Here is a 14,949-nt window from a genome sequence, read left to right on the forward strand (position 1 = left end):
ATGTTTGATCACAAGAAAATATAGAGTTAGTAACATCTACAATACAATTTTCCAACGACATAACTTGACTTTTGTGAATAGTAATTCCATAAGCTACCGTTATGGGAAATTATTTTCTGAATACGAATGATCCGTGAAAAAGTTCATACTTGTTGTAACAGGTTTAAGGTGATACATTTCTTCGTTAAAGATCACTTGGATTTGTTGAGGCTTGCCATCAATTCCAATAATTATATTTTTAACTGTTCCTATAAATTCGTTAATCAAACCACTTGATACATCAATATTTCTTTGTAACATGATTTTACAGTTTAACTTCACATTTAAATATTTTTAAAGACCAACTGTCCGCGAACTATCATCATCAAGTTTCGACAGATTTGTTGTAGCTTTGTTTTAGTTTATGGATTACAATCAACAGAATTAATTGATTCCAAACGAATGTTATCTGAAAGTAATAAAGATTATATTCCATTATTTAAAAATGACCAATGTTTTCTTGTAGAAAGTAGAAATAGTGTAAAATCTGGTAGCTTCATTTTAGTTACGTACAATTGTCTTATTATATCTGCAGGATTTTCTTTGATTTTAAAACAAATTTTTTGTTTATTCATAGTTTGCATATCAGATCGTGTAACTGTGTTAATTCTAATTCTATCCAGTATATTAGCATATTCAGGATCACTATTTTTTTTTCTCATATTTTTGGTTAATTCATTGTAAGTAAACAACTTTTCCCACAAATTTATAGCATCTAATGCATGTAGATATTTATCACTATTTTTTGCATTTTATGGTAGAAATGGCGATTGTTCATTCACTGGTGGTAGTTGAAGAAGATCTCCAAAAATTAAGATATTGATTTTCCCAAACCAACCGTCATCACTGTTACCAGTATCATAAATGTCACGTAGTCCTAAATGTTTATAAATCAATTTCTCATTAGATACCATACTTATCTCGTAAATTATGACTAAAAAAATTACATTTTTCATTTTTTCACGAATTAAGAGAATCATTTGATTAGGGTCTGTATGGTGGAGTGTGTCTATGTTCTACCAGTAACTGCGAAAACGGCGAATACTTTGTAAATTATATGCAGCTATTCCCGTTGGATCTGTTATAGCTACATTTCGATATAATTAGTTTGTTACATCTTAAAAGGAGTTTAATTTCATTATAATTTAATTTTATATCGTTTATTAATCATTTTCAGGACTGTCTAGTATTATAAATGAATAAATAAATAAATATAAAAATCATTTATCTAAAACTTTTTTTTTTTTTAAATAAAGCAAATTTTTTTTCTTAAACCGTAATTTATATGTATACTTATATGATTATATGATTGATTTTGTTTTACATTTTCTCAGTTTTTTGCCAAAACAAAATTGTTCTATCGACATTTACGAAAAAAAGCTGAGAACACATGTCATTTCAACTTTCATTAAGTAGCTCAAAAACTGTATTTAAAAGTATACCATTTATAACAAACAGTTATAGAAGAATTAAGTGAAAAATGCATTTCTTTACAAATATTATTTTTGAGATACATGGTAATAAGTATTCGATTTGGTGAAAAAATGTTATGATAGAAATTTTACTGTATTTTTATAATTTATCAATCATTTTTTGACATTAAAAAAAAAAAAAAAAAAACTATTAGGAAATGGTTTTACTTTATTAAAGTTACACTGTTACAAAATATCAATTAGATAGTATTTAAATAATTTTTTTAAGATTTTGAGGTTCAGATCACTCTCTCTGGTCGAAATCGTTTTAATAAAAAGAAATCAAGCAGATGGTTTATTTATTAATAGTAAATTATGTTTATTTAAATAATTGATTAGTAAAGTACCTAAGTAAATTATATTTATTATTGTTTGGTAAATTTACCCATTTTTATAATACATTTCGTAAGTTTATTTGCATTATAAATTCAAACAATCCTAAGCATTTTCAGGTATGCTATGTCTATTGGCAACGGTAGGCACTTTACTTATGAAATAATCATTGTTTCATTATTCATAAACACAATAATTGCTCTGAATGATGAAAAATGATGAAAAATAAAATATTTAATTTTCAGTTCAACGTCTCGATGAAAATAATAAATATTAGTCGAACTTTAATGCATGCAATTACATTAGGTCGTGTAATGCAGTATTATAAATTTTTTAATAAATATGAACATATCCTAATTAGAATGTATTATATCAAAATAATATTTGGCAATATCATTAAAACAATATTATTAGACATTAATAATAATAAATAATAATATTTAGACATCAATGAATCTCAAACATTGAATGCCACCTCGGGTACGATTGCATATTGTGTATGGTCGCTTGTCAGGATTTAATAAATTTAATTTTTCTAATGTTACAAAATATTTCATACTTAAAAGTTAGGATAGGTGGATATAAGCGACACCCGTGATCATTTTTCCGTTATTAACTTTCCAATGTCCTTATAAATGATGTGAGATTTATTTTTTTTTTTTTGATTTTTATCATCTCTACCACGAGAAGAAAATAACACGAACAAATAAAGTTCGATCAATAACAAATGGAAGGTTTTATTTTAATTTATACACATGGTTTGATCAATACAAAATATACATTGGCACTAGATTTACATGTTATTATTATTATTCTTATTACAATAAACACGGCGTTATAATTCCGTCGTATACACGTGCAGCATGCGTTCGACAAAAACATTACACGAAAAGTGTCAAATAATCATGATAATAATTTATAATATTGTAATGATATCAAATACATCGGTGAGTTACGTATTAGAACCGTGACGGGCTTTTATTGCGGTGGTCATCTAGAAAAATGTAAAACGATACCAACGAGTCACGAGTTCTGAAAACACTACGACGAGGTTGAACAGGAGGAGGGGCGTATGTATCACAATGATTATTATAATCTAACATTAGTGTATCGATAATGCTTAACATATTATTACAGTATGATTGAAATCACAGGGCATGAATACCGGGCAGTCCGTTGTATCGGCTTCACGATATCGGTTTTAATTGTGCGCGTTACTTTTCAACCGCAGTGTCCCGGTGGTGCATTCGCAGATCGCGTTGGATTACGCTTTTTGAAGTCTTGATCTCAGGTCATTTTCTTTGATCACTCTCGTGCGAAGAGTCGGAGATTCAAAAACACGGAGAATGAGGGTTTATTGGTTGATAGTGATCGAGACCCGTCCGCTTTTTGTTCGATCGAGTTGCAGGATCGAGATAAAATTCGTCTTTAGAATTTACACCTCGCATGCTCCTTATTATTACACATCGAATCACGCAACGGCGAGGAATGAAAGGACGAGCAAAGGCAGAACTATGGTTTTTTTAATATTTGTAAACAATTTGTCAATTTAAAAATGCACGTCATTCTAACGCCTTTCCCGTTTTCCCAAACATGCCACTGCGCACTAAGTCTGCGATCGGTCGGCTGAACGTCAGCGTGTCGCAGAAGGAGCTCACGAGATCTGCCCCTTTCCGGAGTCGGCTTCAGCATAACATGGCGACCTCTGCTGATGTTGTTGTTGGTGATGCTGCTGCTGCTGCTGCTGTTGTTGAACGTTTAATCCGACCACGTCCGGTGGAGAGCATTCCCTACCGTATCCGCTGTTGTAGCTGACCGGTCCTCCCGTCACCCCTGTTGGGTCCACGTAGTGATAACCGTTTGATGAGCATGTGGTGCGCACCTGAAAAAACAACCAGTTTAGTTCGTTTTCACGGTTTGTTTTTTGGAAATATTGTTCTCGAACGCAATGGAAATTCAATTATTCAGCGGTTGTGCAGAACTGTTTGTGAAGATATTTTTTGTTTGAAATACAGACACGTTGGCTATAGCACATTTTGATGTTACTTTGGCGTTGAAACCGAAACTATTTATAATTATGTCAAGTTGAGATTTGATAATGTTCAAAAAAATAAAAATAATTGTTGATTATTACGTTCCGTATGAGGCCGGAAACGAAACCGTTTTAACCAAAGTTAAAATTATTAAAATTATATTTTCCGTATTAATCAAAACTAAGCTTAGTGTTTTAATTTTTTGTTTCAAAAATCTATAAAAATACAAAAAAAAAAATTAAGGATAAAAAACCGATTGAAATGTCATGAGTTTGTGTATATATCTGTACAGAATCTGCTGGTCATTTTATGTTTATATTTACATTTTACGAAAAATTGTTTAATTTATCAAAAATACCGGTCAGAAAATGGTTAAAATAAGCACTCTTAATGTGTGCAATCCATTGTCAGAACGTCGGGTCAAACAATACTTTCAAGCTCGATTTCAGAGCGGACGGAGAGAGAATTTATTGCTATTACCAGGGCCCTTTGTCTCGACGAGTACGGTGGATAATTGAACCGCGAACCGCTTTTGTTGCTGTGGTGAGACACTTCGCTGAACGTTTTCCGGCCACAACCGCTCAGGACGACTGACACGGGAACGCCGTGCATGCTTCCGCAATCGTCTAAACACAACATGAGTGAATTAAATTATTATCAGCTATTTCTATTATTATTTCTAGTGTTATCGTCGTTGACAATCCTACGGAGCTTTCCGTCACGGATTGACGATTCACATAGTTTTGAAAGTATTTCGATGTAATTTCAGAATAATATTATACTATTATTAATTATTCTTTATTCATTTTTTTTTACGTTAAGAAATTTACTCGTTTCTATCCCTAATTATTATTTATCATTGTTTTATTGTTTTTTTTTCCTATTCTTGTACCGTAAAAAGACATATTTAAGGTAAAATCCAACGTACGATAAAAATATAACGAGACGTTTAATTAATAGTGTTACAATATAAGCTTATGAATGTACATCTTTAATTGCCTATAATTTTTTGTTATTCGAATAGGCACGCGATTATGTTTCATACGTTTATCTTCCGTCATTATTTCGGGTATAATAATGCGATATATATCAAACGAGCAACATTTTTGCAAAAAAACAAAAATAGTTTTCCACGATAAATAGGTTTTCATCATTTATGACGATATCATCTCGTGTCATTCCGAAACATTTTTCAGCGTTATTTATTTCTATTTAAGATGTGTTCGAAATATAACGTGATGTTATTATCATTTTTAAACTCCGCGTAATATATTTTACAAAAGGTACCGAACTCGAATAATAATATCATTATTATTGTACGGTACTTTCGTACACATACAGTGTTGTACAATCTTATAATATAAATTGTTATGTTCCACAACAATAGGGTTGGTTTTTTTTATCCACCATTAACATATTCATGTACAACGGACGCTTAGAGAACGCGCATATACGTACCCATGCAGCTCTGACAATCGTTGTTGCTCGAACAACAGCTGTAACCACTTTCGGAGTACACGTTTTGAGCGCGGTAAATGTTGGCCGATGCGTACGCCGTGTCCTCGGAATTGCGTCTCATCTGCAATGAAGAACAAATTGATATCAATCGCGTTTCGACACACGTCGCGTTTGCTGCCGTCAAATCGTTCGAAAATCTCATTACGTTTCTAGAGCTCGAATTCGAGACCAACGTGGTAGTGGCGTAAGGAGCGGGTGACGAGAGTTCGCGTTCCTTCAAGAACGTGCTCATCGTGTTCGGGTTCACTTCCGCGTAGTCCGCGATTTCCGGCAGCAGCTGTTGGCTGGAGTCTTTTTCGCTGCTATCGATGTCGTGATGCATCCTGTGGAAGAACGAACGAGAAGGTTAAAACGAACGAACGCGACGAGCGTGTAAGTATAGTGTGTGTGTGTGTGTGTGTGTGTGTGTGTGTGTGTGTGTGTGTCGTACCAGTTGGGTTTGTGACACGAGTTCGCGTCGATGAAAAGGCACCGTTGACTGTTGGACACGCTGTGATCGGATTGCAAGAACGAAGCCACTTGTCCCCGGTGGGACGCGTCCAATGTCGTTTTGAAACCGGACGAATATGAGAGCTTGTTGGCGGCGTTCAACGAATCTGTACATTACAACGGTTAATTGTTAGCGAGAGCTTTTTTTTTCCTATCGCAAAGCGATCGACGGTATTGTTTACCGTGGAACGTACCTCCTAAATGCGACTTCTTCGCGCCCAGTTGCCGGTACCTGACGAACAGTATGGCCGCCAGCAGTACGATCATCAGCGTAATGACGCCGGCCATCAACAGGATGAACCACGGTTCGGCTACGAACTCTTTGATCTCCTCGTGGTCGATTACCGCGTCGTTAAATTTGCTAAACAATAACAACAACACGCACGCGTGAATAACGCGCACACCGTTTTGTACGTGCATTAAGTAATATATGTGCTTTTACTTGATTTGATTCATGGATTCCGTGGGCAGTAGGATGGGATCGGTGTACGGGCCGAAACCGATCTTGGTCGCGGCTGCGATCATGACCTTGTACCGGACACCCGACGTGAGGTTCGTCAGCAGAAGCGTCGGCGTGCTGGCGCTGACAGTAACGTTGCTCAGCACGTCCCAGCCAACACCGCCTTGTATGACCACCTGGTAACTGGTGATGACGCCGTTGTGCGAGTCCTCCGGCGGTGGATTCCATTTCAGGTACACCGAGCTGGAGTTGTACGCGATCGGCTCGACGTGCTGGGGTGCTTCGGACGGGCCTGCGGAGGTGAAAAATAAAAAAAATTAAGTTATTTAACGGGAGAAAACGTGATCCGAGGATTGGGCAGTGAAGCACTCACAGTCTTCGTGAGTCTTGGCGGTTCTCGAATTCGACGGTCGGCCCTTGATGTGTTTGTAGAACGGCACCAAGAAGAACACATAACTAACCGACGGCTGCAGTGAGTTGACCACGTAAGCCCCGGACAGCTCCGTGGCGTTCGATAATAACTTCATTAACGTAGAATTTCGGCCGGTCAAGTTTTTGCTGTGACAGTACAGATAAAAACCTTCCAAAAACTCTCCGTTGAGTATCTGCAACGAACAAATTAGTTTAAAAAACAATTTTAAGATATGTACGTATAGATTTGGCGGACTCGATGATAAACGACTGGCGAACGGATTTCACACTTTTTCAACTAGCTATGAATTACATTTTTCAAACTTTTATTTATCATCCCTTTGTAGATAATCAGTACATAACTAGTTTGTGTACATTTTAACAGTTTTAGTGTCCCTCGTATGGATATTTTTGTTTGCAAGGCAAATGCATGATGTAAAATAGAAAGTCAATCGTAACTTAATTTTCGAATACTTTTTAATATAAGAGCTTGAAAATAATTTAGTGTTCGGGACACATTAAAAAAAAAAAAAAATTCTCGTACACTTCGGCTGTGCGCGTGTAGAATAGTATAATACCGATTATTGTATTACTCGGGTGTGCGGTGTTTCTTACCTCCCAGAAGAGTTTTATCGAAGTCGAACTGACGGTCTTGATGTCGATGAGGTCGACGATGTGGCCGCCGAATAACGTGGACTTGGCAATGGACATGTCGTGGGAGTAGGGAACGTTCTGGTGGTATTCTGTGGGCAGCGTGACGCGACCGGATAAATGGCTGGGCGGTGAGAGACCGTGTGAGTTTTCCGCGCGCACCAAAAACAGGTAGGACCGTCCGGGCCGCAAAAATGCTTGCGTGAAATGAGTCGAGTGCAGTCTGCGCACCAACGTTGCCCACCCGACGTTCTCGCCGTAAGTGAACATTTCCACCTGAAAGCCGAAAGGTTGATCAATCGGTCCGTGTTTCGACGGTACGGCGACCACGCGTTCCAGGGACTGGTACTTTTAAGTTTTTACGGTTCCAGTTCTCAATTATTTTATTAAAAGGTTTGGGTTCGGGTTCCGGTATTATAGGGTTCTAAATTAAATTTTTAAAATTTATTCCTTGGTATTTTTTGATACATATTTAAAAATTACATGTATTATGGCATTGTACTAGGCGAGCACATAATATTAAAAATACAATTTTACAAAAATTATATCACAGAAATGTATTTATGCTTTGAAATGTTAAGAATAAAAATATAATTAAATTATGTTTGTTACATCCGATATTTTTTATTTTATAACGAGGGTTCCGGTTCTATGAATATGTGAAAATTCGGTTCCCGTTCCCAATATTTTAAGGGTTCTTTTGGGTTCAGTTTCAGAGCCCCTGACGCATTCGGGTTCCGGGTCCGCGTTGCGTTGTATCGCGTAAAATTATCGTCTTTAATTGGCCGAGGTAACGTTTTCAGGTGTTCCGCGCGGTGCATATGAAATTGGCACCAAAGTTACCGAAGTTGGTTCGGGACAATGTCAATCCAACCCAATTTTTGAACGTGTCATTTTATCGTTCGTAATGGATCATTTTACAAAACACGATCGATGTTTGACAGATGGTGAACCGTCCATGGGACGTATTGATGCCGTAAGTTTTAACGGGTAAACCGATGTGTTGAAATCAAAGTCGATTCAAGATGTAGTCAAGTTAGGCACCTGTATAAAGCGGCAATTTAGTAGGGACAGCATTTTCGAAATTGATTCAAGTATTTGTTTTAGTTCTATTGGAGTTTTATAAGAAAAATATTTAAATTGATTCATTCGTGAAACCACTTACCTATATGATAAAATAATATTGTCTAAAGTTATTGTATTATTTTATATTACGGCCTACGCTATTCCAAATATATAAATAACCACATAATTACTTCCGTAATTTCCGATGGTCACGATAGTGATGGGTTTTGAGTAATAATTGTAGAAATCAGTCTTAAGCATTTTCACATATAATTTCGTACATAAAATAAAAAATTGAATTTTTTTTATTTAGGAATGTCACATGAAAATAGGGGGAGGGGCTATGTTAAAATAAGAGCTCAATTTTTTTTTTTTTTTAGAGGCGGCAAAATTTGATTTTGCCTAGTGTACTGTTTTCGCTTGGCCGGCCCTGGTTGGAGTACGCGACACGATTTAGTGCGGACCCGGTTCGAGTTGTGTGGCGTTACGTTACCTGATAGCCGAGCAAGGGGGACGATCCAACCTTGCCGTTGCGACCCCACGACAGCACGACGGACGTGTCCGTGTAGTTGACGACGACCGGCGTGCTCGGAGCCCCGGGAAACGTGGACGGGTCGGGCGATCTGAAGAAGCCGACGTTGGGGTTCTTCGGCGATTCCATTTTCAGCTCAGCGCTCCACGTGGCCTTCCCGTTCACCGAGGACGCCACGCACGTGTAAACGCCGTTGTCACTTTTCTGCAGGTCTATAACGAATAGTAAAATTCATGAAAACGGAAATATTTTCGTATCTAACCCCGTCTCCACTCACGATCAACCATGACGAGAAATTGGAAAACGTACGCGAGTTCGGAAGTACCGATCGAAATATTATATAAGATAAATATAAAATAAATATAAGATATTTTATTCATTTCACGAACTTCCGCGTTTTATAAATAATTATTTTCAATCATTAGAAATAGGCTATCGCGGACCCGATTCTAAATTTCACGCCGGCACGAGTCGAGTTATGACTCAATTATCTCCGTTGCGGACGATCGCGATAATAATATGATTATTTATAAATATGACCGTGATGGGCTACGGAATTGTTTTAATTTTCGATTCGTTGAGTGAAGCTTAGATTAGGGTGACCACATTAAGAAAATAAAAAAACGGGACAGCTGTTACTTCTCCCCTTCCCCCAAATAAAAAACCTCATCCATATACATCCACATATATGCACACAAATCTCAGGAGTTAAAGTCCAAATCTTTGTCATTATAAACAATTATTTTCTTTTTACTTTACCCTTTTTTGGTAAAATAATCTAAGTAATAAAATATTTTCTTTTAATTATTATTAAATAATTAAATTGGTAATTTTATAGTTCGTCGGCATCGGGACTTGACGCTCGTTCCACGAAAACTTTTATCTGTTATTTCTAACTTTGGTTTTACATTTTAAATATACAAGTAAAACTGTTTTATATTTTTTCATACATAGATATTTTATTTACAAGCATTAATAACTTATATAATAAATAATATGGCAATAACGGGATTAAAATGGGACAATCTTTTAAAAACGGGATAAAAAGCGTCCCATTTGAAGTTTGTCGAGACAACGGGACGTGGTGATTAAAAAAGGGACAATCCCATTTTAAACGGGACGTCTGGTCACCCTAGCTTAGATGTTGTAACAAACAGATTTCAGCGGTGCACCACTCACTGGAAATCTGCAGGGTCCCAGTATCCGTGATGTTGATCCTGGCTATTTCCGTCGACAGAGGCGAATCGTCCTTGTACCACGTGATCACCGGTTGCGGGTTTCCGATGGCCTTGCACACCAGGTTTCCGATCGAGCTGTATGGCAGCGTCTGATTGGCTGGACCGTATTCAATGATCGGTGGCAGGGTATCCTCGTACGCGGCCGCTGCAACGGTTAACGTGGCCCTCCACTCGTCCGATCCCGCTTCGTTGGTAGCCGAACACATGACCACCAGCTGGTCATGCTGTTCTCTTTTGACGTTCTGTCATGGAAGTGATAATATTATTACGTGCGTTATGTTTGCGAATAATGTTACCGATGAAATATTAACGGACACGTGATGGATAAATCATTGCAAAGTAAACAGGATAAACCTCAGGGTAAAAGGAGAAGGATATATTGAACACTTCATTGAAATATATAATTGGCATTTTTTCGTCACGTACATATATATTCGTGTTCGTATACATTTATCAAATATTAAAAACGATATTCGTAAAATAATAAATTGTGCGAAAAAAAATCAACCTACTCGTATAAACGAATGATAGTATAAACGTATATACTACTCGTATAACAGCGTTTCTCAAACTGTGGATCACGACCCCCTAGAGGGTCGCAAGTTAATTTTTGGGGGGTCGCGAGAAGTTTTTTCAATTATACAGATTGTAAGAAACAAGCACATTTATCACATACGACTAATTATTAATTAAGTATTATATTATTATTATTATTATAAAGTAGTAAATAAGTAATAAAATAGAAATAATTGGTTTTTTGAAATTATTTTTACTGATTCTGCAAATGTAAAACTATGGGTTCACGATGGATTTTTGGAAGAAAATTTGGGTCGTAGTCCTAAAAAGATTGAGAACCACTGTACTATAAGTATATATATATATATAAATGAGATCAAGAATAATAATCATTTTAGACGTTTTGATTGCAAAAAATATAAAAATCACTAAGAAAAGATCTTTGTTGTAAATTTTATGATTTTCAACTCAACAAATTTCAATATAATAATTTTTCTTTAGGCTAGTAATGATTTAGGTAGATAGGAAAATATTTATATGTACATTTTTATTAACTTGTTTTGTAGCACTCGTGTAATGATAATCACGTAAAATAAGTCGTTACACTAAATGTATTTAGTTCTTAACTTACATATATGATCAGGGTAGACACAGAGTCTTTTGTGTCTTCAGCGTGGAACTCGTTCCAACTCTCTTTGGGGAACAAGACGGTGTCGTTGTTTTGCAAAGACCAGAATATCGTTGGCTTAGGGTTGCCCCTGACTCCACACTCGAATATAGCGTTGCTTCCGGCCGATACGTGCGTGTCTGCCGGCCTTTGAGCGATTAATGGAACAGCTGAAAAACAAAGAGTTTCATTATATTGAACGATAATACACGTATGAACAAAGATTTCCGTTAATAACATAACAATTATGATTATAAAAACTATTTTAAATTAAAAAAAAAAAACAATGCACGTTAGAAATATTCGTATATATTTAAAAAACATTTATAATGCGATTGGAAAAAATAAAATTCTAGAAACATAAACTTTGATAGGTACTAAATATACATATATTTGTTCGGTTTAATTACTGTATATTTAACATCACAATTTTCCATACGCGTTAGTTTCTATATAATTTATAAAATTTCTACTCGGTATTTCGTATAATGTACCTAAGCCCGTACTATGCAATTTTTATTTATACTTGTTAAACTGAGAAAAAATTCCAAACGCAAGTTAAACGGGAATTTTTGTTTGATTTTTACTTGATAATAAAAATAATTCAAATAGTTTGACTGTGTAAAAGGCAAGTATACGTGTTTTAAGCCTTAAGGTATCTGCGTAAACATTAACGGTGAATACTCATTTCGAATTAATCGATTGCATTCCTTTGTTGCTCACTGGCACATCATATTTACACTTATTAATCGAAAAAATAATGCATGTATATAACTTTTATACGTTTCCTTGAAAGCATTGTTTTAACAATACATTAAACAATGCAGTTGTGCGCATCATGTAGTTTTAATTTTTTTAATATAACTGTGTTGTACGTTCTGAATCTCGAGATTTCTGTTTGTCGTAATATTATTGTTATCATTAAACCGACGGTATTTACGCATATATATATAAATATATTGTATATGTTTACGTAAACCGCTATTCCGTATATAGCACGAATTCCGTGAAAGGATTTTAGAATGCATTTTTTTTGGATTTCAATATTTTACGTAATGACGCTGAATAGTGAGTACGCTACAAGCATTGCAAACATGGACGTTAATATTTGCTCACATGGTTGATTTTTGTCATCGAAATACTTTTGTTGTAGGAAAACAATTGATAGCTGTTCGAATGCTGGATAAAAGCATTTCGACGTCTTACACACAATAGAGGAAAAAATCCTTTAATTCTATCATCGGGTCTAGAATTTTATAAAAGTTGTTTAAAATTGTTTTATTTTTATTCTTTGTGTTACAAGATAAATGCATTTTACGCACTTATTACACAGATTTATTTTCCTCTGTATAACAATAGTACCGCACGTGTGCGTACTATTTACGTTAGTGCACACGCAAATTATTTCGTCGAATAAAAACGACGCCATGAAAATAATATTTAACAACAATACGGTTTTTAAATCTATATCAAGTATATAAATATAAATAATAATTATTGGCAACAATTATGTTAAATAAAAAGAATAAGTAAAAATAAAAAACAATCTAAAAATAAGAGCAATGATAATCAAACAGTTATTAATCATTAACTGTCTGAGTTGCGTGTGAACTTATTGAAAATTAGAAATTTTTAATCAATTGAAAAACGTCATTCTCAGGTAATTATAATTGAATAAATTATAAATTAGAAGCTTAAAACAATGTGTTTCGAACAATTTAACAAGTATTTGGAATATCCACCATACCGTTATTCAGCGTGACGAGGGTAAAGCTGTTAATGTTAATAACACAAAACATGAAATTACCACGGGAACATTCAAATGCGGCGAAACAAACATATGTTTTGTTCAAGTGTACACCACCGCGCCGCATTTTCGCGTTTGACAATGTCATCGAATTTGTAAAACGAGCTCTTCTGACCATATTTCATTATTACATTATCATTATATTTCATCATTAATACACGTCATTGTAATAATATTAATAACAATTTTCTACTTTAAACGGTAAGCAATACGGTGATAAGCAGTAGATACATAATAATATATTTATGAACAGAGTATTAATATATTTTTTGCAGAATAAAGAGTGGTGAAAACAGACTTTTTGCGACTACTATTGAAAATGCACTTCGTTTGGACGTACACTTTCTGTGGCCGGTCGAGTTCGTGCATTTGAGTGTGTATAAATATTTTTAAGATAAATAGTATAGTCACGATCATCTTTAAAAAACTAAGAAGCTACTAAAAAAAAAATGAATTTTATTTAAATATAATTTTATATTTTGAAGTTGCAATTTATAAAAAGTGTAATCATAATATATTTTTGTTATAAGAATCGATTCAAAATTATTTTATTATTGTTTTATTTTGTTATTAAACATCATCTGAAAAATATTGTCATTGGAGTATTTACAAAAAATGTAGAGCCATTCCACGGACCCTTATCACAGTATTTCGTTTTCAATAGAAATTGATCGATTTCGGAGTGTGGTGGGTCGGGTGAAAATGAATGAGCTCGCGTCGACAAGACCGCGTCTGCCATAACAGCACTGCACGTGACCATTATGATACTATGGCGAGAATAAAAAGTGGCATATCAACACAGATATTGGCAAGGTGTGTCCTATAATTTTTATGCATTTGAGTAAAACAGAAAATTGGTGACCATATTGGAAGCACATAGGTGTTATCGTACATATTACCATTTTTTAAAACAGAGATATTCAAACTGGGCGTTGTGAGAGTGGGAGAAGGAAGCCGTGTTGATAAACTGGACACTAATACTAACGTAATATAATCAATATATATAAAAAAATAATCATTTGAGGCATTATTGAAATCATAACGAAAAACACGTGATCATTTTGCAAATAACAACATATTTTCCTTTCGATGACACTAAACACCACGAAAAGTTTGAAAACAGTCATTTTTTTACGAAGCTGTCTTGTCTTTCTGATATTCTTTCAAAGCTAAGTGTTTAAATAAATTGCTGCAAGGAAATGCAACATTTAAAGTTTTTTAAAAAAATTATGTTTTTGAACTTAATAAAATTACGACCTAATGATATGAGCGAAATCGATACGGCGTCAGATTTCTAAATGAAGACCACATTTGTATCACCATCGTCAACTCGATTTTGGACTCATGTGAAACTACAATCTCCAGAATTGGTAAGCAAAACTTCGACGAATGTCATACATTATGTTTATTTTAGGTACTTCATACCTACGCGAGACGGGATTTTCTGCGTTGGTTGTAATTAAAATAAAATATCGGTTAAAAGTGAATGATGTGAATGAGATTTAAATAGCTATTAATAAACTAGAACCAAGATTTGAATAGATTATAAAACATTATTTATTTTTTTATTAATCTATATATATAAAGCATGAAATGTCATATTTTCTATATTACTCAATTATCTTTGAACTATTTCCCAGAGTCGTGCGAGTAATAAACAAATATTTGCACATTACAATAGTTTACATACACATTTTTTTTTGCATTACCTATTCGGG

At 34.8% G+C, this 14,949-nt stretch overlaps 1 protein-coding gene across 1 annotated transcript in view; it reads right to left on the reverse strand.

The window, feature by feature from the left end:
* Positions 1-2,551: 2,551 nt before the first annotated feature.
* Positions 2,552-14,949, reverse strand: part of LOC112682924 (protein sax-3-like) — a 74,322-nt gene continuing 61,924 nt past the window's right edge. Inside the window, exons 7-18 of the mRNA XM_025553698.1 lie at positions 11,389-11,594; positions 10,183-10,483; positions 8,965-9,215; positions 7,371-7,682; positions 6,718-6,949; positions 6,327-6,636; positions 6,079-6,245; positions 5,826-5,991; positions 5,541-5,718; positions 5,336-5,456; positions 4,358-4,503; positions 2,552-3,726 (exon numbers count right to left, since the gene is read on the reverse strand). Of these exons, the coding sequence (XP_025409483.1) occupies positions 3,499-3,726; positions 4,358-4,503; positions 5,336-5,456; positions 5,541-5,718; positions 5,826-5,991; positions 6,079-6,245; positions 6,327-6,636; positions 6,718-6,949; positions 7,371-7,682; positions 8,965-9,215; positions 10,183-10,483; positions 11,389-11,594 (2,618 nt within the window). The 3' untranslated portion in view covers positions 2,552-3,498. The remainder of the gene's footprint in view (positions 3,727-4,357; positions 4,504-5,335; positions 5,457-5,540; positions 5,719-5,825; positions 5,992-6,078; positions 6,246-6,326; positions 6,637-6,717; positions 6,950-7,370; positions 7,683-8,964; positions 9,216-10,182; positions 10,484-11,388; positions 11,595-14,949) is intronic.

The sequence above is a fragment of the Sipha flava genome, unplaced genomic scaffold, assembly GCF_003268045.1.
Source record: "Sipha flava isolate LNK unplaced genomic scaffold, YSA_version1 215_pilon_pilon, whole genome shotgun sequence".
Classification (NCBI taxonomy): domain Eukaryota; kingdom Metazoa; phylum Arthropoda; class Insecta; order Hemiptera; family Aphididae; genus Sipha; species Sipha flava.